Source organism: Zootoca vivipara, chromosome 10 (assembly GCF_963506605.1).
Source record: "Zootoca vivipara chromosome 10, rZooViv1.1, whole genome shotgun sequence".
NCBI classification, from domain to species: domain Eukaryota; kingdom Metazoa; phylum Chordata; class Lepidosauria; order Squamata; family Lacertidae; genus Zootoca; species Zootoca vivipara.
Genome location: NC_083285.1, coordinates 71,647,677 through 71,670,225, shown reverse-complemented (window position 1 = coordinate 71,670,225; position 22,549 = coordinate 71,647,677). Strand labels below are relative to the sequence as shown.

The 22,549-nt window shown below is 50.8% G+C and overlaps 1 protein-coding gene across 4 annotated transcripts in view; it reads left to right on the top strand.

Moving 5' to 3' along the window:
- IMPDH1 (inosine monophosphate dehydrogenase 1) overlaps nucleotides 1–22,549 on the top strand; it is a 66,103-nt gene that overhangs the window by 11,268 nt on the left and 32,286 nt on the right. For 3 of the 4 annotated variants that reach the window (XM_060279363.1, XM_035127205.2, XM_060279361.1), the window contains exon 2: nucleotides 13,758–13,856. In XM_060279363.1, the coding sequence (XP_060135346.1) occupies nucleotides 13,759–13,856 (98 nt within the window). In that variant the 5' untranslated portion in view covers nucleotide 13,758. Of the gene's footprint in view, nucleotides 1–13,403; nucleotides 13,489–13,757; nucleotides 13,857–22,549 lie in introns of those variants that run through there. The other variant, XM_060279362.1, reaches the window with a different exon arrangement.

Genomic DNA, 22,549 nt, shown 5'->3' with positions numbered 1-22,549 from the left:
AGAGGCAGTCTATCTTGATCCCTAGGTTTCCCTGGAGGTCTTTGGCCACTGGGGTGACTGGATGGGCTGATCAAGCGGCAAACTCTTCTCATATGTCCCGGCCAGAGGGTGTGACCTGGCCAGGGGGGCTCTCCCTCTTTCCTCCTCCCTAAAAACTGCGCCTAAAGGGAAGGGGTGAGACAACCCTCTGGAGTGCCAGGTCAAGGCCCACAACCAGATTCTGCCACCTGTGAGCCTGCACCCAGGGCCTGAGAGGGTGGCTGCTTTTCCTCCTGGCTCTCCTGGACCTTTTAAGACCCGCCTGGCTTGCGGAAGGCAAGAGGGCGGAGATCCAGTTCCCATCATTCTTGAAGATTAAAGAGGCGATCTCGTAGGTAAACTGGTCCCAAGGGCTTGATGTACTAACCTTGGCCCGGTAGCACATCAGCAGCCAGCGCAGATCTCTGAGCGCAGGTGTTACAGACTGATGGAGACCTCGCTGCTGTCAGCAATCGGGCTGCAGCAGCATTCTGTGCTCGCTGCAACGAGGTGTGAGGGCAGCCCTACACAGAGAACAAAGGAAACCACCTCAGGCTGAGGCATTATTCAGAAGACGCCGTGCGTGTCTCCTGGCGAAGCTGTTATCCTGACTCCCATGATACATTTGACGAAGGGGAGAGAGGAGAGTCCAGGAAAGTTGATGCCGCAATCAATTGCACCATTGTCCCAAGAGGGACGGCTTTGTCGTTCTTCCTGCCAAAGACTCAAAGACAGGCAAACGGAAAGGATCCGTTTCTGCAGGCTGCCCCCTGGAGCAGATATCCCTGCCCAGCAAGCATCCTGCCAGAGGAGAACGGATTCAACAAAAGGCTCCGGTGATCCCAGGGTCCTCAGAGGAGGCTGCCTGCTCTGTCTCTGTGTGATTCGCCGTTCTGGGCTGGCCTCCCTGGCCTGTCCCGCCCAGGCTGCGCTTGACGCAGATGATTCCGCTGTTTCCCTGGAGCGGGTGAAACTGGCTCCTTTGGGCGATCGCTTCCTATGCCCAGGTTGGTGACACACACAGAGACACAACGGGGTGATGGTGAACTCCTCTGAGAGAGAGTAATTCTCAATGTAGCCTTTTTGTTGGGGTGCAAGGTGGGGGGACAGATGGACACGCAGCTTCACTTTAAATTGGGAAACAAAAGAAGCAAAAATTCAACCCTGGCTCAGGTCACTCATTCATTCATTCATTCATTCATTCATTCATTCATTCATTCATTCATTCATTCATTCATTCAAGGATTTACCCAATCCTGCCTTTTGACAAGTGTTTCAAGGCAGCTAAGAATAAGGAACAAAAACCACCTCACAGCACAATATTAAACATAAGGGAAGTAGCAGCAAGTCAGTGCTCTGGGAGGAGGGAACTGGCGGCCATGAATACAATTATCTAGTTTGAAAGTCGGGATGAACCTCATTAAAAGGAAACATTAGAAAAGATTTACCATGGGGGGGGTAACCCCCCCTCGCCATTCTGCACGCTTAAACTGTGGGTCACAATGGAGTCCCCAGCAAGAGCTTCAGTAAAGGGAGGGGCCCAGAGCAAAGCTGGAGGATATAAATGAGGAAACCATAAAAATGACCAGCGAAGCTTTGCAAACTCTTTCCCCGTCCCACCTCCACCCTTTAAAGGAACTTTTTAGTCCAGAAAAAAGGTGAGGAAGGCAGTGGAAGGCAGGAAGGCTGACTGAGGTGGGTGGTCTGCAAGGGAGGCCTTGTGATGGCTTGGCCTAGGGGGGTTCTGGGGTGTACCTGCTCTGTCCCTGGCCCCAATCCTGCTCTTGCAGGAGCAGCAGCAGCAGCAGCAGCAGCAGCAGCAGCAGCAGCAGCAGCAACTTGCTCTGTGGAAATCAAACCTGGAACATTTCTCCACCTTGTGTTTCCATGCCCTGCTTATTTCAGGTTGCCAGCCATAAAGAGCCATAAAATTGTAGAGTTGGACGGGAGCCCTGAGGGTCATCTAGTCCAACCCCCTGCAATGCAGAGACCACAACCAAAGCATTCCTGGCAGATGGCTACCCAACCTCTGCTTAAAAGCCTCCAGCATCCCCTTCTGAAACAGCAGCCCTGCAGAGGCGACTCTTAATCTCAGGGACGTGGGTTCGAGACCCGCTTTGGGCAAAAGATCCCTGCATTGCAGAGGGTTGGACGAATAAGAATGACATTTTTTATTTATTTATACCCCACCCTCCCCGGCCAAGGCTAGGTGAGCCTCGGGTCCCTTCCAGCTCTATGATCATGAAATTTCGCTCTCCAGTGACTGGGCAATTGCAGCTGGTGGGACTCAGTGCAAGTGGGCCTGAGGTTCCCCGTCTGGCCACTGGAGGGCAGCAGAGGCGTCCTCTTTTGCTTGTCCTGCTATGGACTTTGGGGTGCCCCCCCCCCGACATGGTTGGCATTCCTGGGGCATGGAGAACGGGCGCAGCACTCAAAGAGCTGCGAGAGGCAGCTTCTCACCTCTGCAAGTCTTCAGGTGCCAGCTGTCCATTTCAGAGGCTGCAGAGCTCCTACTGGGCCAACTTCAAGGTGTTATTTACTCCTGGTATATGAAGCCCTTACCAACTCAGGACTAGTCTAGCCCACCAGCGCCCGCTTGACCATCTGTAGAACTGGCCCTTACAGGTGCCACACAAAAACCCGCTCCGCATTTGTAAGAGCGCAAACCTTTGTAAGAGCAGTACATGTGAAAAGGATCTAGGAGTCTTGGTAGACCACAAACTTGACATGAGTCAGCAGTGTGATGCAGCAGCTAAAAAAGCCAATGCAATTCTGGGCTGCATCAATAGGAGTATAGCATCTAGATCAAGGGAAGTAGTAGTGCCGCTGTATTCTGCTCTGGTCAGACCTCACCTGGAGTACTGTGTCCAGTTCTGGGCACCACAGTTCAAGGATACTGACAAGCTGGAACGTGTCCAGAAGAGGGCAACCAAAATGGTCAAAGGCCTGGAAACGATGCCTTATGAGGAACGGCTTAGGGAGCTGGGTATGTTTAGCCTGGAGAAGAGAAGGTTAAGGGGTGATAGGATAGCCATGTTCAAATATATAGAAGGATGTCATATAGAGGAGGGAGAAAGGCTGTTTTCTGCTGCTCCAGAGAAGCGGACACGGAGCAATGGATTCAAACTACAAGAAAGAAGATTCCACCTAAACATTAGGAAGAACTTCCTGACAGTAAGAGCTGTTCGGCAGTGGAATTTGCTACCAAGGAGTGTGGTGGAGTCTCCTTCTTTGGAGGTCTTTAAGCAGAGGCATGACAGGCATATGTCAAGAATGCTCGGCAGGGGGTTGGACTGGATGGCCCTTGTGGTCTCTTCCAACTCTACGATTCTATGATTCTATTATTCTTTCTTGCGGTGGGATCTGCACTTTGGAACTCCCTGTCTATGGATACCAGGCAGGCACTGTCAGAAGGTTCATGTATGCTGCCTACAAACCTGTTATGTTTTTAATATTTTGCTAAGGACAAAAATGAGAGAAAAACATGTGATCAAAGCCCTCTACAGTGGTACGTCTGGTTAAGAACTTAATTAGTTCCGGAGGTCCGTTCTTGACCTAAAACTGTTCTTAACCTGAAGCACCACTTTAGCTAATGGGGCCCCCCGCTGCCGCCGCCGCACCACCGGAGCACGATTTCTGTTCTCATCCTGAAGCAAAGTTCTTAACCTGAGGTACTATTTCAGGGTTAGTGGAGTCTGTAACCTGAAGCGTTTGTAACCCAAGTTACCACTGTGTTCGGAGCAGGAACTGTCCTGTAAATGAGGTACAGTTCAGAGGTTGCTCATTGATATGGCTGCAGCAATAAGGAGGGGAGACATTGCAAGGTAAAGGTAAAGGGACCCCTGACCATTAGGTCCAGTCGCGGACGACTCTGGGGTTGCGGCACTCATCTCGCTTTACTGGCCGACGGAGACGGTGTACAGCTTCCGGGTCATGTGGCCAGCATGACAAAGCCGCTTCTGGCGAACCAGAGCAGTGCACGGAAACACTGTTTACCTTCCCGCTGGAGTGGTACCTATTTATCTACTTGCACTTTGCTGTTGGCACTTTGCACTTGCACAACTGCTAGGTTGGCAGGAGCTGGGACCGAGCAACGGGAGCTCACCCCGTCGCGGGGATTCGAACCGCCGACCTTCTGATTGGCAAGCCCTAGCTAGGCTCTGTGGTTTAAGGGAAGCTGTTAATCAATATTGCAGGAGACCCTGAGCAAACATGCCGGGAGGGGCATGTGCTGCTGTTTTTAACCCACTGTCTGCATAGGGCTTGCCCCCTAATCATCCTGCCAGATGCAATCCTTCCAGGAAAGACAGGGTACCACTCCATTCTGCCCTGGTCAGACTTCACCAAGACTCCTGCATCCAGGCCTGGGCACTATGAGCGTAGCCAGGGGGATGCAGGAGGTCAGTTGACCCCCATCAAGTAAATAAATAAATAAAGTACTTAACAAATTGACCAACTGCATCGCGGATAACTCAGTTCTGCCCCTACAATAGAGCCTGCCCCCTTAAAATAAATCCTGGCTATAGGTAAAAAGGTAAAGGACCCCTGGACGGTTAAGTCCAGTCCAAGGCGACAACGGGGTTGCAGCGCTCATCTCGCTTCAGGCCAAGGGAGCCGGTGTTTGTCCACAGGCAGCTTTCTGGTTCATGTGGCCAGCGTGACTAAACCGCTTCTGGCGCCAACGGGACACCATGACGGAAACTAGAGGACACGGAAACGCCGTTTACCTTCCCGCCACAGCGGTACCTATTTATCTACTTGCACTGGTGTGCTTTCGAACTGCTAGGTTGGCAGGAGCTGGGACCGAGCAACGGGAGCTCACCCTGTTGTTGTTGTTTAGTCGTTTAGTTGTGTCCGACTCTTTGTGACCCCATGGACCATAGCACGCCAGGCACTCCTGTCTTGCACTGCCTCCCGCAGTTTGGTCAAACTCATGTTCGTAGCTTCGAGAACACTGTCCAACCATCTCGTCCTCTGTCGTCCCCTTCTCCTTGTGCCCTCCATCTTTCCCAACATCAAGGTCTTTTCCAAGGATTCTTCTCTTCTCATGAGGTGGCCAAAGTATTGGAGCCTCAGCTTCACGATCTGTCCTTCCAGGGAGCACTCAGGACTGATTTCCTTAAGAATGGATAGGTTTGATCTTCTTGCAGTCCATGGGACTCTCAAGAGTCTCCTCCAGCACCATAATTCAAAAGCATCAATTCTTCGGCGATCAGCCTTCTTTATGGTCCAGCTCTCACTTCCATACATCACTACTGTTGCAGGGATTCAAACCACTGACCTTTCGATCGGCAAGCCCCAGAGGCTCTGTGGTTTAGACCACAGCGCCACCTGCATCCCCTATGCGCATGCTGGGCGCCACAATTTAAGAAGGATACAGTATTGACAAGCTGGAAGGTGTGCAGAAGACAGCTGAGATGATTCTGGGTCTGGAAACCAAGCCTGATGAGGAACGGTTGAAGGAGCCGAGTATGTTTAGCTTGGAGGAGTCTGATAAGTGACATGATGACCTTCTTCAAATATTTGTAGAGCTGTCCCATGGAAGATGCTGCGGAAGGGAGGACCCAAACCAACAGATCCAAATGATGAACGAGATTCCAACCAACCCTGGTGAGAGATGTTTTACCGTAGAATGGACTCCCTTTGAAGGTGGTGGACGCTCCTTCCTTGGAGGTTTTTAAGCAGCGGTTGGATCCTGGAGCTGAGATTCCTGCCTTGTAGGGGGCTGGACTAGGTGACCCTTGGGGTATTTTGTGATTCTATGATTGCAGAAAGACTTTTCTTGGCATGCAAACGGTATACCTGAAGGAGCGTCTCCACCCCAATCGCTCAGCCCAGGCACTGAGGTCCAGCTCTGAGGGCCTTCTGGCGGTTCCCTCCCTGCGAGAAGCGAGGTTACAGGGAACTAGGCAGAGGGCCTTCTTGGTGGTGGCGCCCACCCTGTGGAATGCGCTCCCTTCAGATGTCAAGGAGATAAAGAACTATCTGACTTTTAGAAATAAATAAAAAAATTGTCCAGTAGCACCTTAGAGACCAAGTTAGTTCTGGGTATAAGCATTGCACTGATATCTGAAGAAGTGTGCATGCACACGAAAGCTTATACCCAGAATAAATTTAGTTGGTCTCTATGGTGCTACTGGACAATTTCTTTCTTCATTTCGACTGCGTCAGACGAAGACGGCTACCTGCCTGGATCTAGAATCATGACTTTTAGAAGACATCTGAAGGCAGCCCTGTTTACGGAAGTTTTTAATGTTTGAAGTGTTTTATTCTGTTTTTCATGTTCTGCTGAAAGCTACCCAGAGTGGCTGGGGAAACCCAGCCAGATGGAAAGTATAAATAATAAATTACTGTATTATTATTTCCCCCAAGCAGAGCCAGGCATTCAAGACAGAAGTTGAGGCAAGGCCCTGGAGCAGGAGGAGCGCAAATCGCTCTCCCTCTGTATTGATTCCGCTGCCGCCTCCCTTTGGCCATTGACCCATGAACCCCGAAATGTAGTTTGATATGGTTCTGCTGAACTGGCAAATGGACCCTTGGTGCCTTTTGTCTTGGGGGGATGGCAGAGTACAACAGCCTTAGGCAGGGAGGCCAAATCTCCAATTCCTGGCCAACACTCCAGAGTCCAGCTCCATTCCAAAAGCGGCTTTCAGCGCCAGGGCTCACCTCAAGAAGGAAAGAAAGAGAACAGCCTCTGAGGATGCACAGAGTGCCCACAATGAGTACACACAGCCAGGCCATGCACTCTGGCAGTTGTGGCTTCTAGGGAGGGCTCTACCTGCATTAAGAAGCAGTGCCTCCCTTTGCAGGATCAAGCCCCTTTGACAAGGAGCCGGGAGCTCCCCGGCTCCTTTTGTGTGGGGTGCTGAGCCCAGGAGCGGCTGGCCCGAGGACCAGGCACGCAACCTGCCTGCCCCGACTTCTCCCTCGAACTCCAGACTCTGCTTGGGGGACCTGTTTGAAATGAAACTCCTGGGAGGGAGAAAGATTGTTTTCTGCTGCTCCAGAGAAGCGGACACGGAGCAATGGATTCAAACTTCAAGAAAGAAGATTCCACCTCAACATTAGGAAGAACTTCCTGACAGTAAGAGCTGTTCGACAGTGGAATTTGCTGCCAAGGAGTGTGGTGGAGTCTCCTTCTCTGGAGGTCTTTAAGCAGAGGCTTGACAGGCATATGTCAAAAATGCTTTGATGGTGTTTCCTGCTTGGCAGGGGGTTGGACTGGATGGCCCTTGTGGTCTCTTCCAACTCTATGATTCTATGATTCTATTCTGTGTTTGCAAGCCAAGAACAACCTTGTGCTTTGGACCTGAACCAGCTTTTCCTGGCTGGAGAAAGAAGAAGCGTGCGATGGCGGTTTGGTCGGGAAGGTCAGGGCAGCCCAGGAACAGGAAGCCTCTCCCCAAAAGAACCATCGTGATTTGCAAGTTTGAAATGGAAATTAAATGCAAACCACTCGGGCAGAATTTGCACGCCGGATTTATTTCACTTCCTCTGATATTTCCATATGGATGGAAAGGAGTCAGGGGGAAGAGCTGGCTCGAGTCACGGGTTCGAGATCTGAGTCCCAAGGTTTTTCTCTGCCCCCCGTGGTTTTCTCTGTTCCTTCCTTTGCAGTCAGGCTGAGGCTGGTTTCCTTGACCACAGGAGCCGAGCTGCCTTCTGCTACCAGGCCATCAGGTTGGGCTGCAGTGAGTGCAGGATGCTGCAGCAAAATTGCTGACAGGGCGAGGCCTGTCCAGCACAGAACACCTGGGCTGCCCAGATTGGTTGCCCATTTGCTACCCCAGATGTGCCCACGCGGCTGCTAAAATTGGTGGAGCTGGCCTTGCTACAGGTGCCCCATAACCCCCGTCCTCATTTGTCAGAACTCAGTCGCCTCCCCTTTGGAACTCCCTGCCTATTGAGATCAAGCACCATAGGCCTTTTGGCACCTGCTGAAAGCATTCTTGTTTAGACAAGGCCATCAAGATGTTTAGAAACTTGATGCAAGGTTTAATCTACTTTTAGCCTATTATTAGTTTAACTTTTGAAAAGTTTTAAAATAACTGCTGTGAACTTTTCTTACAGATACTTTTATTATCTTTTTCGGAAGCCGCCCGAGTCCCCCGCCCCCACACCTTAAAGTCAAGAGGTGTATAAATTTTACAGAACAAGTAATAAATTGATCCACCCAGCTCAGTAGTGCCTACTCTGACTGGCAGTGGATTTTTCCAGCAGGGAATTTCCCCCAGCCCTGCCTGGAGATCCCCTGCCGCTGGGGATTGCATGTGGGGGCCTTCTGCATGCGGGGCAGGTGTCCTCTCCCTGAGCCATGGCCCTTTGCAAAGGGCGGCCCGGATCCTGCTTGCGGGTCTACCAGAATGGGCCTCTTGCTTGGCGACTTTGAGAACAGGATGTTGGACTAGAGGGGCCACTGACCGGATCCAGCCTGGGGGTCTTCGGATGTCTGTAAATGAAATTAAAGGGATTCTTGAATGGCAGCAAGTTCTGAAATCATGTGAGGAAGGAATTTAGCTGCAGAGGAAGAGAGTCTAGAATAATTCAGCACCTCGTGGTCAATTAGGCCAATTAACCGCACTGAGATCCGGGCCTCTCCAAAAGCGCATGACTTGAGTGCAGGAAAGCATAATAATAATCACAAGAACCCTCATAGAACCATAAAATTGTAGAGTTGGAAGGGAGCACCAAGGGTCATCTAGTCCAACCCCCTGCAATGCAGGAATCTCTGCTAAAGCATCCATGGCAGACAGCCTTCCAACCTCTGCTTAAAAACCTCCAAGGAAGGAGAGGCCACCACTTTGCAAGGGAGACTTTCGAGCAGCTCTTACCGTCTGAAAGTCCCCCCCCCCAACGTTTAGTCGGAATATCCTTTCTTGTAACTTGAAGCCATGGGTTTGAGTCCTACCCTCCACAGCAGGAGAGAACAAGCTTGCTCCGTCCTCCACCCGATATTAGATGATGGCTACCGTATCGTTTCCCAATAATATTAAAGAGACTCTCCCGGCAGTTGTCATGGCTTCTGGGGAATGAAGGTCAACCCTATTATCAGATGGGGGGGGAGGGGGCAGCCATGCAAATCCATTGCAGCAAAACAACAAAGCGTATTTTCGGCACCCGAAACCCTGAGGGTACAGTCCAAATCATCAAGCTGTCCACAAAGGGGGGGGGAGGGGTGATCAATGGCCACGAAATGCCATTGTGTGGCACCGCCTGAAAACAGCATGCCTTTTTTTTTAAAAAAAGAAAAAGCATTTCTATACTTGATTAGGGACGCGGGTGGCACTGTGGGTTAAACCACAGAGCCTAGGGCTTGCTGATCGGAAGGTCGGTGGTTCGAATCCCTGCGACGGGGTGAGCTCCTGTTGCTTGGTCCCAGCTCCTGCCAACCTAGCAGTTCGAAAGCACATCAAAGTGCAAGTAGATAAATAGGGACCGCTACAGCGGGAAGGTAAACGGTGTTTCTGTGCGCTGCTCTGGTTCACCAGAAGTGGCTTTGTCATGCTGGCCACATGATCTGGAAGCTGTACGCCGGCTCCCTCGGCCAATAACGCGAGATGAGCGCCGCAACCCCAGAGTCGGTCATGACTGGACTTAACTGTCAGGGGTCCCGTTACCTTTAAACTTGATTATTTATTTATTTGATTCTTAAGATTTACATACGACTTGTTTTTAAAAAGGCCCAACAACCTCAAAGTGGTTTTCCAAATGAATAAAACAATTAAATTATCTGTAGGGTTTTTTTTAATAGAAAAAAGCCAACTATTTTAAACATTCCAAAGATTAAAATCAGCAACAAACTAAAAAGAGACCCATGTTCCAGGTATCTGAGTGGGCTTTCCTAAATAAAAATGTCTTCAGCAGGCTCCTGCCCCTTTGGAGGGGAGGCAATCCTGGAAACTTCCCCAAATCCCAAATCTGAGAGCTGCTCACCCACAGAGTTTCTTATCTTATCAGATACTCTGTTCTCTGGAACAGAGAAATCAATGTGAAGGCCATCGACTTATTTATTAAGAGGGCCTTCTCGGTAGTGGCGCCCACCCTGTGGAACGCCCTCCCATCAGATGTCAAAGAAATAAACAAGTACTGCACCGTATTTTTCCGTCTATAAGACACCCCATGTATAAGACGCCCCCTATTTTGGGGGACAAAGATTTAAGAAAATGGGGGGAGATATATCCATGTATAAGATGCCCCCCTAATTTTTGACATTATTTTTAAGGGGGGAAACCTAGTCTTAAACACGGAAAAATACGGTATATGACATTTAGAAGACATCTGAAGGCAGCCCTGTTTGTTGTTGTTTAGTCGTTTAGTCGTGTCCGACTCTTCGTGACCCCATGGACCATAGCACGCCAGGCACTCCTGTCTTCCACTGCCTCCCGCAGTTTGGTCAAACTCATGTTCGTAGCTTCGAGAACACTGTCCAACCAGTGGGAGTTTACTATAGATCCCCAAGCCAAACTGAGGACACAGATGAGGCCTTCCTGGAACAGATGACCAAGCATTCAAAAGGAAGTGAGATAGTAGTAATGGGGGATTTCAACTATCCTGATATTTGTTGGATGTCAAACTCAGCCAAGAGCTTAAGGTCGAACAGATTCCTCACCGGCCTTGCAGACAATTTCAGTGTCCAGAAAGTGGGAGAAGCAACAAGAGGATCAGCTATTTTAGGTCTGGTCCTAACCAATAGTGATGACCTGGTTAGTGGGGTAGAAGAGGCAGGATCATTAGGTGGGAGCGATCATGCTCTTCTGGAGTTTATTATTCAGAGGAAAGGAGCAACCAATCATACTAAGACTCAAATTTTAGACTTTAAGAAAGCCGACTTCAGAAAACTTAGGGAAACGCTGGGTGAGATCCCATGGACAGAAATACTAAAAGAGAAGGGAGTTCATGATGGTTGGGAGTTTGTTAAAAGGGAGATATTAAAAGCACAACTTCAGGCAATACCAATGAGACGGAAACATGGAAGGTGCCTAAAGAACCCAGGGTGGCTATCTAAAGAACTTTTAACTGAGTTAAGAAAATGGAAAAAGGGGGAAATCACCAGAGAGGAATTCAAACATATAGCCAGCACGTGTAGAGACAAAGTCAGAAAAGCTAAAGCACAGAATGAACTCAGGCTCGCCAGAGAGGTTAAAAGCAACAAAAAGGGCTTTTATGGGTATGTCCGTAGCAAAAGGAAGAACAAGGAAACAGTGGGGTCACTTAGAGGAGAAGATGGTGAAATGCAAACAGGGGACAGAGAAAGGGCAGAACTCCTCAATGCCTTCTTTGCCTCAGTCTTCTCCAAGAAAGAAAACCCTGAAGAATATGGAGCAGATGATTCAGCAGGGGAAACATAGCCCAGAATAAGTAAGGAGGTAGTACAAGAATACTTGGCTAGTTTAGATGTATTCAAGTCTCCAGGGCCAGATGAACTACATCCAAGAGTATTAAAAGAACTGGCAGAGGTGATTTCAGAACCACTGGCAATAATCCTTGATAATTCCTGGAGAACAGGCGAAGTTCCAGCAGACTGGAGGAGGGCAAATGTTGTCCCTATTTTCAAAAAGGGGGAAAGGGAGGACCCAATTACCGCCCAGTCAGCCTGACATCAATACCAGGAAAGATTTGAATCTAGAGCAGATCATTAAGCAAATGGTCTGTGAGCACCTAGAAAGGAACGCTGTGATCACTAAAAGTCAGCATGGGTTTCTGAAAAATAAGTCATGGCAGACTAATCTGAGATGTAAAAGATTTGGATCATCATAAAAGATGTAGGAGGAAATGATTATAGCCTATAGCCTATCTTGATTTCAGCAAGGCCTTTGACAAGGTGCCCCATGATATTCTTGTAAAGAAGCTGGTAAAATGTGGGCTAGACAATGCTACCATTCAGTGGATTTGTAACTGGCTGGCTGACCGAACCCAAAGGGTGCTCATCAATGGCTCCTCCTCATCCTGGAGAGTAGTGACTAGTGGGGTGCCACAGGGTTCTGTCTTGGGCCCAGTCTTATTCAACATCTTTATCAATGACTTGGATGATGTGCTTGAGGGCATCCTGAGCAAGTTTGCAGATGACACCAAATTGGGAGGGGTGGCTAATACCCCAGAGGACAGGATCACACTTCAAAATGACCTTAACAGATTAGACAACTGGGCCAAAGCAAACAAGATGAATTTTAACAAGGAGAAATGTAAAGTACTACACTTGGGCAGAAGTGGACACGGAGCAATGGATTCAAACTACAAGAAAGAAGATTCCACCTAAAAATGAAAGATACAAAAAGCAGGTGGCTCAGTGTCCTGGGTTCGAGTCCCATGGTGGGCAGCTTCCAGCTCCCCAATCCTAGGATTCATTCGGGAGCTGCCTGCCCATTGACCCCAGTTAAAACCAGCGTCGCTCCGACGATTCGGGTTCTCAGAGGTGGCCCTGAAGTCCTTGGCTGGTTCCCCACCTTTGGATGCCGAAGAGCTTTCCTTTGCTTGTCAGCCTGTCTGCTTTTGCCCAAAGAGCGGCGCCTGAGCTTCCTCTTTGGGGGAGGGGGAGCCCAATTGGGGCTGGAGGAGGGAGGGAGGGAGGGAGGGAGGGAGGGGGGTTGCTAAGTTCGGAGGCCTCCTTGGGCACCAGGAAGCAGCAACCCCCTTCCTTCCCCCCTTTTCCTCCCTCCCTCTCTTCCTACCTTCCTTCTGCTTCCTTCCACCCACCCATCCTTCTCCTCTTTCTCTCCTCCCTTCTCCCCCCTTCCTTTTCCTCCTTCCCCTCCCCCTCTCTCCCCCTCCCTTTTCCTCCCTCCTTCCTCCCTCTCTTTCTCCCTTCCTTCTTCCTTCTGCTTCCTTCCATCCATCCATCCATCCATCCTTCTTCTCTCCTTCTTCTCTCCTTCCTTCTCCCCCCTTCCTTTTCCTCCCTCCCCTCTCCCTCCCTCCCCCCTCCCCCTGCTCCCTCCCTCCCTCCCTCCCTTTTCCTTCCTCCTTCCTCCTTCCTCCTTCCTCCCTCTCTTCCTTCTTCCTTCTGCTTCCTTCCATCCATCCTTCCTTCTCCTCTCCTTCCTTCTCCCCCCTTCCTTTTCCTCCCTCCCCTCCCCTCCCCCTCCCTTTTCCTCCCTCCCTTCCAACCCTCCCCCCTTTCCTTTCCTTCCCAACCTCCTTCCTTTTCCTTTTCTTTTCCTTTTCCCTTTCCTTCCCTCCTTCGCCGCCCTCCTCGGCTGCCCGCCCCCCGCGCCCCGCCCTCCTCCTCCTGGCCTGCGCTGCTTGGTGGCTCCGTTGCGCGGCGGCGGCGGCGGCGCAGAGAGCGCGGGGGGGGGGGCGGGCGCCGAGCTCAGCCAACGGCGGACCGAGGAAGCCGCCCGCGGCCCGCCCGCCTGCTCGACCGCCCGCCCGCCCGCCCGCCCGCCGGACGACGACGACGACGAGTCGGAAGCGGCGGCGGCGGCGGCGGCGAGCCCGGCCCGGCGGCGCCATGGGCGAAGGCGAGCCGCTCAGGTAGGCGCGCCGGGCCGGGCCAGGAGGAGGGAAGGCAGGGGGAAGCGGGCCGGGCTGCTGGCATCTGCGGCCCCTGCCTGCCCTGGGTGCCCTGGGCGACCGAGCACCCACCAAATACCCCAGGCCTGGCTGGCACCCGCGGCTCCTGCTCCGGCCCGCGCCTGCTTGGCTGTGCAGGCGGCTCCTGAGCATGTGCGGAGCGCTTCCCTCTCTCCCCCCCCCGGGCCCGGCCACGCGCTCCCTGACGGCCTCTCTTCTCGTCTCCGCAGCATGGCCGACTACCTGATCAGCGGCGGCACCGGCTACATCCCCGAGGACGGCTTGACGGCGCAGCAGCTCTTCGCCATCGCCGACGGGCTCACCTACAAGTAAGGGCGGCGGCGGCGGCGGGGGGGGGCAAAGGGGGCGGGGCCTACTCCCCACGTGGCTCCCAGCTGGGTCCCTCCACACCTGGGTGCCCCCCAGGAGATGGCACCCCCCCCCCCAGGAAAAGGGTCCCCGGCTAGGAAGGGCATCTCGGAGACACCTGCCCAAGCGCCCCATGGCAAGGATCCCCCTCCCACAGAATGCCTGGCTGGGACCCCTGCATGGATGGTGGGGGTCCTCCTCCTGCCCCCAAGGAGACCCTGCCCCACACCGTCCACTGCATCCCCCCCCCCCCCCCGCCAGCAGTCAACCCCAGCCTAGTGCCCATCCTGAATCTCTGGAGCAGAATCTCTGGCCAGGCCCTGGAAAGAGATTTGGAGATGGTGCACAGCAGAAACGCTCTTCTCATTTCCCTCTTTGAAATGTGGGGGGGTGACCTGGGGGGCCCCTCAGTTGGCTCTGTTCCACCGTTTGGTCTATGGACCTCTGCAATGGCCAACAGGGCCTGCCTTGCTTTTCCTGGACGAAAATCTGTGAAATGGGCTGCTGATCACTCTCTGCGCTTCCAAGAGACCCCCTTGACCACGCTGTTTGTTCTGATTTGGGTGCAGGGACATTAGGCAGCATTGGCTGTTTAATGCATTTTCATTTCATTCCGTTTGTGGGGGGGGGGGAGTACTTGGTGTTGCGCCAATGCCAGTGTTATCCCTCCCTGCCTTTCCAAAGTGTTTTCTTGTCGCTTTCCTTTTTGCAAAAAGAGCGAATCTTTGGGATGTAGCAGGTTGGTTGCGCAAAACCTCCTAGTCTACTCTTAATTGAGGAACTTGGCGACAGCCTTGGAAGGAGGAATTTGTAGAGCCTTTGGGGTTGGCGGGGAGGCGGGTAGAGGGCAAAAATAGACCCGAATGGGCCGCCTCTACCGCCTTCTCTTCCTGGGTCTGGGTGGGTGCATCTCCCCCCTCCATCACGGTGGGATCTTGGAGTGAATTTGAGTGTAACCCAAATTTCGGGTTACAACCTCCAGAGCCCAATACTGTCAGACCTGGGCTGTCTGAACCACCGTATTCTCCCAGGAGAACCTGCCCTTCTCTCGGTCCCACCCCCCTCACAATCCCGCTGGGTGGGGACGCAGGAGAGGGCCTTCTCGGTGGTGGCTTCTCCCAGGCGACTTTGGAACTCCCTGCCTAGGGAAGACAGACTGGCTCCCCCTTTTCTGTCCTTCCACTGGCAGGTGAAGATTTTCCAACAGGCCTTTGGGAACTGACTGTGTTTTGTTTTGTTTTGAAAGAAAAGGGTTTTAAACAGATCTGTGGTTTTAATTCTACATGTCCATTGCATTTTAAATCATTCACCTTCGACATGCATGTAGCTTTTTGGGTTGCAACCTGTGCTGTTTTAAGTCCTGGTCTGGGTGGGGAAAGGCGATGTATTAATAAGGAGAATAGCAGCTTTCAGGTTTGAGCCTGCTTTTGGGGTTCAATGGCAGGGAAAGATTCCGGTGCCCTTAATATTGTATCCAGCCTGGCTTTTGGGAGCCTCGGTTTTGCTGCAGGATCCAGCCGCCTCCCGGGCCCCCAATGCTCCGTTGCTGCCTGGTGTTTGCCGTCCCTCAGATAGAGGCGGCTGCATTCCTGCCAGTAATGGGCTTGCAACCAAGAATGGACTTTCCGTTTCCCCATGGATACTCATTACATTTTATTTTAAGAAAAGGAATTTGTGCCAGTGTTCATGATCACATCCTGCAGCTGTGAGCGCCAAGCAGGCTGCTTCTGGTCCGGAGAAGTCATCCTCAAGGAGGAGAGGGCTCTCTGGGGCTGCAAGGCTTCTGAGTCCCAGTTGCTGGAAATCGCAGGCAGGGAGAGATGCTATGGTGCTGGGATCCTGCTTGCCGGTTTCCAACAGGCATCTGGTCGGCCACTGAGAGAACAGGATGCTGGACTACATGGGCCTCTGGGCCTGATCCAGCTGCAGGCTCTCCCTAAGTTCTTATCCTTTTTATATGAAGAGTAGTAGCTTCAGCAGAGATCTCCAAAACGTTGCGTTTATGGGGAGAAAGTAAATCATGTATACTCTGTAGATTAATATAATTGAAGAGTTAGAAGGGATCCCAAGGATCATTGAGTCCAGTGTTTCCGAAACTTGGGTCTTTTCCAGCGGTTGTTGGACTTCTTTTTATTAGAAGATCAGCATTTTCACATTTCTGTTGGAAGTGGACGTCTTCCACCTGGACCCGACGACTGGTCCTTCGCTTGTCACTTGGCCCTAGAGACCTTCGTCTCTTCTCATTCCTGCTTGACTTAGTTCTTCAGATTCCCCTCTTTAAAAAATAAAAATAAAAAATAACCACCACGACACACCCCAAAACTGGTTTGGGCCCAGATGCATGTCAGCATCTTCTGCAGTGAAGACCAACGCAAAGAATTCACTCCCCTTTTCTGCCGCCTCCCTCTGCTTCCTTTGTCACCCCTTTCCACGCTTCTGCTTTCTGATGTCTTTAAAAATAAATGTATTTTTGTTGGTCTTCATGCTTCTGGTAACTCCTTCCCCAATCTTCCCTATTAATTTGAATTTGTTTGGCCAGAGTTTGTGTCCCTTCCTTCTCTCCTCATTTCGGGCAGGACTTCCCTTCGTTCAATGGCGCCCAAACTTTTTTGGACCATTCCCCATCCGGGTTCCATAAACTCATTCGCAGTCACTTGGAGAAGGCTCTGAAACCTTTTCCCCGAGGCTTGAATTGGTTTTATTCGGGGTAGTTTTATTTGACGTTTTAATGTGTCGTAAGCAGCTTTGAGCTTTTTTTTCTTTAAACGATAAAGTGCTATAGAAATGAAATTATTATTATTAATAGTAAATTTCACTAGACGTTCCATTGTGGAGACTGTAACCTAGCTTTTAGGTGTCATTTGGCAATTAGCTTATATCATAGAATCATAGAATCCTAGAGTTGGCAGAGACCACAAGGGCCATCCAGTCCAACCCCCTGCCAAGCAGGAAACACCATCAAAGCATTCTTGACATATGGCTGTCAAGCCTCTGCTTAAAGACCTCCAAAGGAGACTCCACCACACTCCTTGGTAGCAAATTCCACTGTCGAACAGCTCTTACTGTCAGGAAGTTTTTCCTAATGTTTAGGTGGAATCTTCTTTCTTGAAGTTTGAATCCATTGCTCCGTGTCCGCTTCTCTGGAGCAGCAGAAAACAACCTTTCACCCTCTTCTATATGACATCCTTTTATATATTTGAACATGGCTATCATATCACCCCTTAACCTTCTCTTCTCCAGGCTAAACATACCCAGCTCCCTAAGCCGTTCCTCATAAGGCATAGTTTCCAGGCCTTTGACCATTTTGGTTGCCCTCTTCTGGACACGTTCCAGCTTGTCAGTATCCTTCTTGAACTGTTGTGCCCAGAACTGGACACAGTACTCCAGGTGAGGTCTGACCAGTGCAGAATACAGTGGTACTATTACTTCCCTTGATCTAGGTGCTATACTCCTATTGATGCAGCCCAGAATTGCATTGGCTTTTTTAGCTGCTGCATCACACTGTTGACTCATGTCAAGTCTGTGGTCTACCAAGACTCCTAGATCCTTTTCACATGTACTGCTCTCAAGCCAGGTGTCTCCCATCCTGTATTTGTGCCTTTCATTTTTTTTGCCCAAGTGCAGTACTTTACATTTCTCCCTGTGAAAATTCATCTTGTTTGCTTTGGCCCAGTTGTCTAATCTGTTAAGGTCATTTGGAAGTGTGATCCTGTCCTCTGGGGTGTTAGCCACCCCTCCCAATTTGGTGTCGTCTGCAAACTTGCTCAGGATGCCCTCAAGCCCATCATCTAAGTCATTGATAAAGATGTTGAATAAGACTGGGCCCAAGACAGAACCCTGTGGCTCTTCCCACTAGTCACTACTCTCCAGGATGAGGATATATATCTGAGTTCCTAGCACCAACAGAGAGGCGCTTTGGAGATTCCAGTCCATGGAGAGGTTTCCCAGCTTTCCGGCCCTTTAATTCTGAACGGCACCCTTTTCCCATTTTGCGGGCGCACTGTGGCTTGGGGAGGGTGTGCCTTGTCTGAATTTGACGGGGTTGGATTCTTCCAGTGCTTGTAGTGGAGATCTTTCTTCCTGCCCTCAGGGACCGGGCGCAGGGGAAGACAAACCGCAGAAATTTAAGGAGATCAGGTGCCCTCGAGGGGAGAGGAAGGAAAGGAGGAAAATGGAAAGATCCTTCTGGTTATCATTGCAGGGAATAGCAGCCCGCGGCTTCGTGGAGAGCATCTCTCATCTCTCCGTTTCCCCCCAAACTGTGCAAATCTGGTGGGCGTGGAACGAGGAGCAGTGAATGAGTAAGCGCGTGGTTTAAGAAAACGCCGTCATCTTTTGACGCTAATAATTGAAGAAACGGCTTTTAATCTTGGCAGATCCCCCGCCGGTGCCAAAAAAGAGATATCTCTTGGATTTCTGCCACCGTCACTCACATCCGCCTTGAAATCGTGGGGTGCTTCCCCCTCTCCCGCTTGACACCCAATTCAAATACCACCCCTTGTGGCATTTGAATTGGGTGCCAAGCGGGAGCGGGGAGGGCACCCCACGAATTCAAGGCAGACGTGAACGGCAGTGGCAGAAAATCTCTATCCTCTGAGAAGATTCACACAGAATAAGAAAGTCCTTCATCATCATCATCATCATCATCATAACATAACATAATAACAATTTATTATTTATACCTTGCCCATCTGACTAGGTTTCCCCAGCCACTCTGGGCAGCTTCCAATGGAATATTAAAACATAAGAAAACATCAGACATTTAAAACTTCCCTAAACAGGGCTATTTTCAGATGTCTTCTAAAAGTAAGATAGTTGTTTATTTCCTTGACATCTGATGGGAGGGCGTTCCACAGGGCGGGCGCCACCACCAAGAAGGCCTCTGGACATTTCCCTGTTAACCTTGCTTCTCACAGGGAGGGAACCACCAGAAGGCCCTCGGAGCTGGACCTCAGTGTCCGGGCTGAACAATGGGGGTGGAGACGCTCCTACAGGGATACTGGGTCAAGGCCATTTAGGGCTTGAAGGGTCAGCACCAACGCTTTGAATTGTGCTCGGAAAGGTACTGGGAGCCAATGGAGGTCTCTCAGGACCGGTGTTACGTGGTCTCGGCGGCCGCTCCCGGTCACCAGTCTGGCTGCCGCATTCTGGATTAGTTGCAGTTTCCAGGTCACCTTCAAAGGTAGCCCCACATAGAGAGCATTGCAGTAGTCCAAGCGGGAGATAACCAGAGCAGGCACCACTGGCGAGACAGTCCGCGGGCAGGAAGGGTCTCATCCTGCGTACCAGATGGAGCTGGCAGACAGCTGCCATGGACACAGAACTGACCTGTGGCTCCATGGACAGCTGTGAGTCCAAAATGACCCCCAGGCTACGCACCTGGTCCTTCAAGGGCACAGTTGCCCCATTCAGGACCAGGGAGTCCCCCACACCTGCCCACCCCATCCCCCCACAAACAGTACCTCTGACTTGTCAGGATTCAACCTCAATCTGTTAGCTGCCATCCATCTTCCAACCACCTCCAGACACTCACACAGGGCATTCACCACCTTCACATATATAATCCAGGTGTCGAATGGCGCCTTAAACCAGGGTTACAGTCCCAGTGTAGCTGTCATTTTGTTTTCATAAATTTATTTATTTGCATTTTAAAATTGAAATTTTACAGATACAGTGGTACCTTGGGTTACAAACGCTTCGGGTTACAAACACTTCAGGTTACAAACTCCGCTAACCTGGAAGTAGTACCTCGGGTTGCGAATTTTGCCCCAGGATGAGAACGGAAATCGCACGCCGGCAGCCCGGTGGTGGTGGTGCTCCCATTGACAAAAACGCACCTCAGGTTAAGAACGGACCTCCAGAACAAATTATGTTCATAACCCGAGGTACCACTGTATATATCAAACATAAGTAATCAAAAAGAAGATTCCAAGGAATCTTCTGGACTTTCCTCCTCCCCTTTGTGGGTCCTAGTATTAATAATTTCCTCCTGCATCTTTTATGATGATCCAAATCTTTTACATCTCCATTGTGTCCAGAATTCAGCCTTAAACTACAGGTGATATTCCAATCCAACTAACGATTCTGTTTACAAATTTTCCCCATTATTAAAATTGTGGTCTTCCTGATTTCTGATTCTTCCAGCCATTTTAGCCATTTCAGCATAGTCCATCAAATTTATCTGCCATTCTTTTCTGGTAATTGTCATTTTTTTGGGGGGGGGGGCAAGACGGCTCTGAAGTCTCATTTTTCAAAGGATGGGTTGACTGCAAATGATTCTCAGTTAAAACATCTGGCTAGGTCAGTTCAGAGGACAACCTTGCGCTAGGCTGAGCTTCAAGAACTGGAAAGAAGAAAAGTCCCTTGATCCAGGGACAGTCTACGTATATATTGGCCTATTCCGACCTCTTTTTCTTAATGGTGACACTGACCATCCGTAACGTGGGAATATTCTTCAAAACTATGGTAGAGGGAAGCGAAGACAAGGTGACAGTTCCCTGCAATGTTGTTCGCTGCTGCTGCTCCGGCTACCCAGAAAAAGGATTCTGGTTCCAGAAATTCATTCCGATGGTGCAGATAAACAGAACGGATAGAATTCTACAGGGTGTGAAAATGGTCCCAATCCAAGGGTCCCCAGGCATGCACCTCCAGTTGGTGAAGGTATCAGGTGCTATCTTGGCACCTGGACACCTTCCCTCGGTTACAAGGGGCCGATAAGGTAAAGGTAAAGGGACCCCTGACCATTAGGTCCAGTCGTGACCGACTCTGGGGTTGCGCGCTCATTTCGCATTATTGGCCAAGGGAGCCGGCATATAGCTTCCAGGTCATGTGGCCAGCATGACAAAGCCGCTTCTGGCAAACCAGAGCAGCACATGGAAACGCCGTTTACCTTCCCACTGTAGTGGTTCCTATTTATCTACTTGCATTTTTGACGTGCTTTCGAACTGCTAGGTTGGCAGGAACTGGGACCGAGCAACGGGAGCTCACCCCGTCATAGGGATTCGAACTGCCGACCTTCTGATCAGGAAGCCCTAGGCTCAGTGGTTTAACCCACAGCACCACCTGGGTCCCTTAACAAGGGGCCAATAGCCCGGTGCAAAATGTACCTGGCTAATTTTGAACCCTGTAGGGTTGGGGGGGGGATATGCTTAATTCTGGGCACCACAATTTAAGAAGGATGTTGACAAGCTGGAAGGTGTGCAGAGGAGGGCAACCAAGATGATCAAGGGTCGGGAAACTAAGCCTGATGAGGAACGGTTGAAGGAGCTGGGTATGTTTAGCCTGGAAAAGGAGACTGAGAGGAGATAGGAGAGCCCTCTTCAAATATCTCAAGCGCTGTCGCACGGAAGAGGGAAGAAGCTTGCTGTCTCCTGCTCTGGAGGGTAGGACTCGAACCCACGGCTTCAAGTTACAGGAGAGGAGATTCCGACTCAACATCAGGAAGAACCAAGAGCCATTCAAATGGACTTCCTTGGGAGGAGGTGGACTCTCCTTCCTTGGAGGTTGGATGGCGATTTGTCAGGGAATCTTCAGCTGTGATTCCTGCATTGCAGGGGGTTGGACTAGATGGCCCTCGGGGGTCCCTTCCAACCCTTCACGTCTATGAAGGATATAAGAAAATAAAACAAACACCTTTTGAAGCATGAAGGGCACACCGTGCCGCCCACTCGCTTGAGGGGAAGCAGAGCAAAGGCCCAACGCCCCCCTGGGCTGGGAAGGGAATCCGGTGGCAATGGAGAGATCCGAGATCCCTTACGCAGCAGCTCTGCTCTCAGCCTCTGCGCAGAGAAACCCAGACAGCTCCCTTTGCGATTCCCGTCCGGAAATGTCAGCCCACATGCATAATTGATCTTTGCATCCACAAGACCCGTCAAAAAACCTTGGTCAGCCATCCAGAGGGAGCTCAGCCACTCCCTGGCCAGAGCAAAAAGGGAAATGAATTGCATCTGGAATGCATCCAAACTGGCACATGCATTTGTGTGAAAATTAAAAAATTAAGGGGGGAGGGAAGAGATGAGGCTTCTGCAATAACTAAGCAAAATGCTTCATCAGAATAAAAAATGGTTGGGGGGCTGCTAAATGACTTGCTGTAGTCAGACCTTCACATGAGATCTGCTCTCTTACCAAGAGGCAGAAAGGGACCTAACCCAGCAAACAAAGATCCACAGAGTGTCTGTTGCTCTTTCCCGCTTCCCCTGCCCAGCTCCCCGTTAAAATTAGGGTGTCCTGTTTATTTTATGTACCATAAACAGTAGGCCTCTTGCAGTGACCCCATTCCAAGCAAGTCATACGATGGCACGGTCTTCAAACGGCACAGTCCCACGATTTGATCCCAGAGCTAACATTGAACAACAGCCAATCGGTACAATCCTGGCCCCACCCGGACAGGAGCGTCTCTGAATGCAGCAGAATGGAGCCTCCTGGGGCCCCTCAGCTTCGTCAGCCATGCGCTGGGTGGTCTTGGGGACCCTGCAACCAGCGCCACAACTCCAGAATTCACGGTTCTTTGGCACCGACAGCCGCGGTGGCCCTGAACAGGACCCAGAGCCAAAGGGAACAGGATTCTGTGTACGTCTTTCCTCAATCAATCCGGCTCAATAGACCGCTGCTTCATGCGCATTCATTTGTGGAGGGCGGATCTTGCTCTCCAGGA